General features: G+C 37.2%; 1 protein-coding gene across 2 annotated transcripts in view; it reads right to left on the bottom strand.

Moving 5' to 3' along the window:
* Positions 1–352, bottom strand: part of LOC119588696 (eukaryotic translation initiation factor 3 subunit B-like) — a 9,251-nt gene that overhangs the window by 3,474 nt on the left and 5,425 nt on the right. For both annotated transcript variants that reach the window (XM_037937332.1, XM_037937333.1), the window contains exon 6: positions 84–285. In XM_037937332.1, the coding sequence (XP_037793260.1) occupies positions 84–285 (202 nt within the window). The remainder of the gene's footprint in view (positions 1–83; positions 286–352) is intronic.

Below are 352 nucleotides of genomic sequence, written 5' to 3'. Positions count from 1 at the left end.
AACACACAGTAAGTCCTGTAATTAATATATTCCACAAGACAATAATACACTAAAATTACAAGAAAATCTAGAGTTAAACTCACAGGAGTCTCATAAACACTGAGAGCATCTTCAACAATTCTGGCAAAATACTTGTCATCACTTGACCATTTGAATACCGGCCAAACTGGCGGCCTCTCAGCATTGAAAGCTCTCTTCTTCAAACCAGAACGGACATCCCAGATAATGATAGACTGGGGCTCTTCTGCTCTCTGATCAACCAAAGGTGAGAAGGTCACAATATACCTGAAAAAAGAAAACAATCAAAATTTCTAAGCAAAATTTTAGATTGCATAATCACACTTTCACTGCA

This window comes from Penaeus monodon, chromosome 24 (assembly GCF_015228065.2).
Source record: "Penaeus monodon isolate SGIC_2016 chromosome 24, NSTDA_Pmon_1, whole genome shotgun sequence".
Classification (NCBI taxonomy): Eukaryota; Metazoa; Arthropoda; class Malacostraca; order Decapoda; family Penaeidae; genus Penaeus; species Penaeus monodon.
Note: the sequence above shows the minus strand (reverse complement) of the source record. Positions and strands in the feature narration are given on the sequence as shown.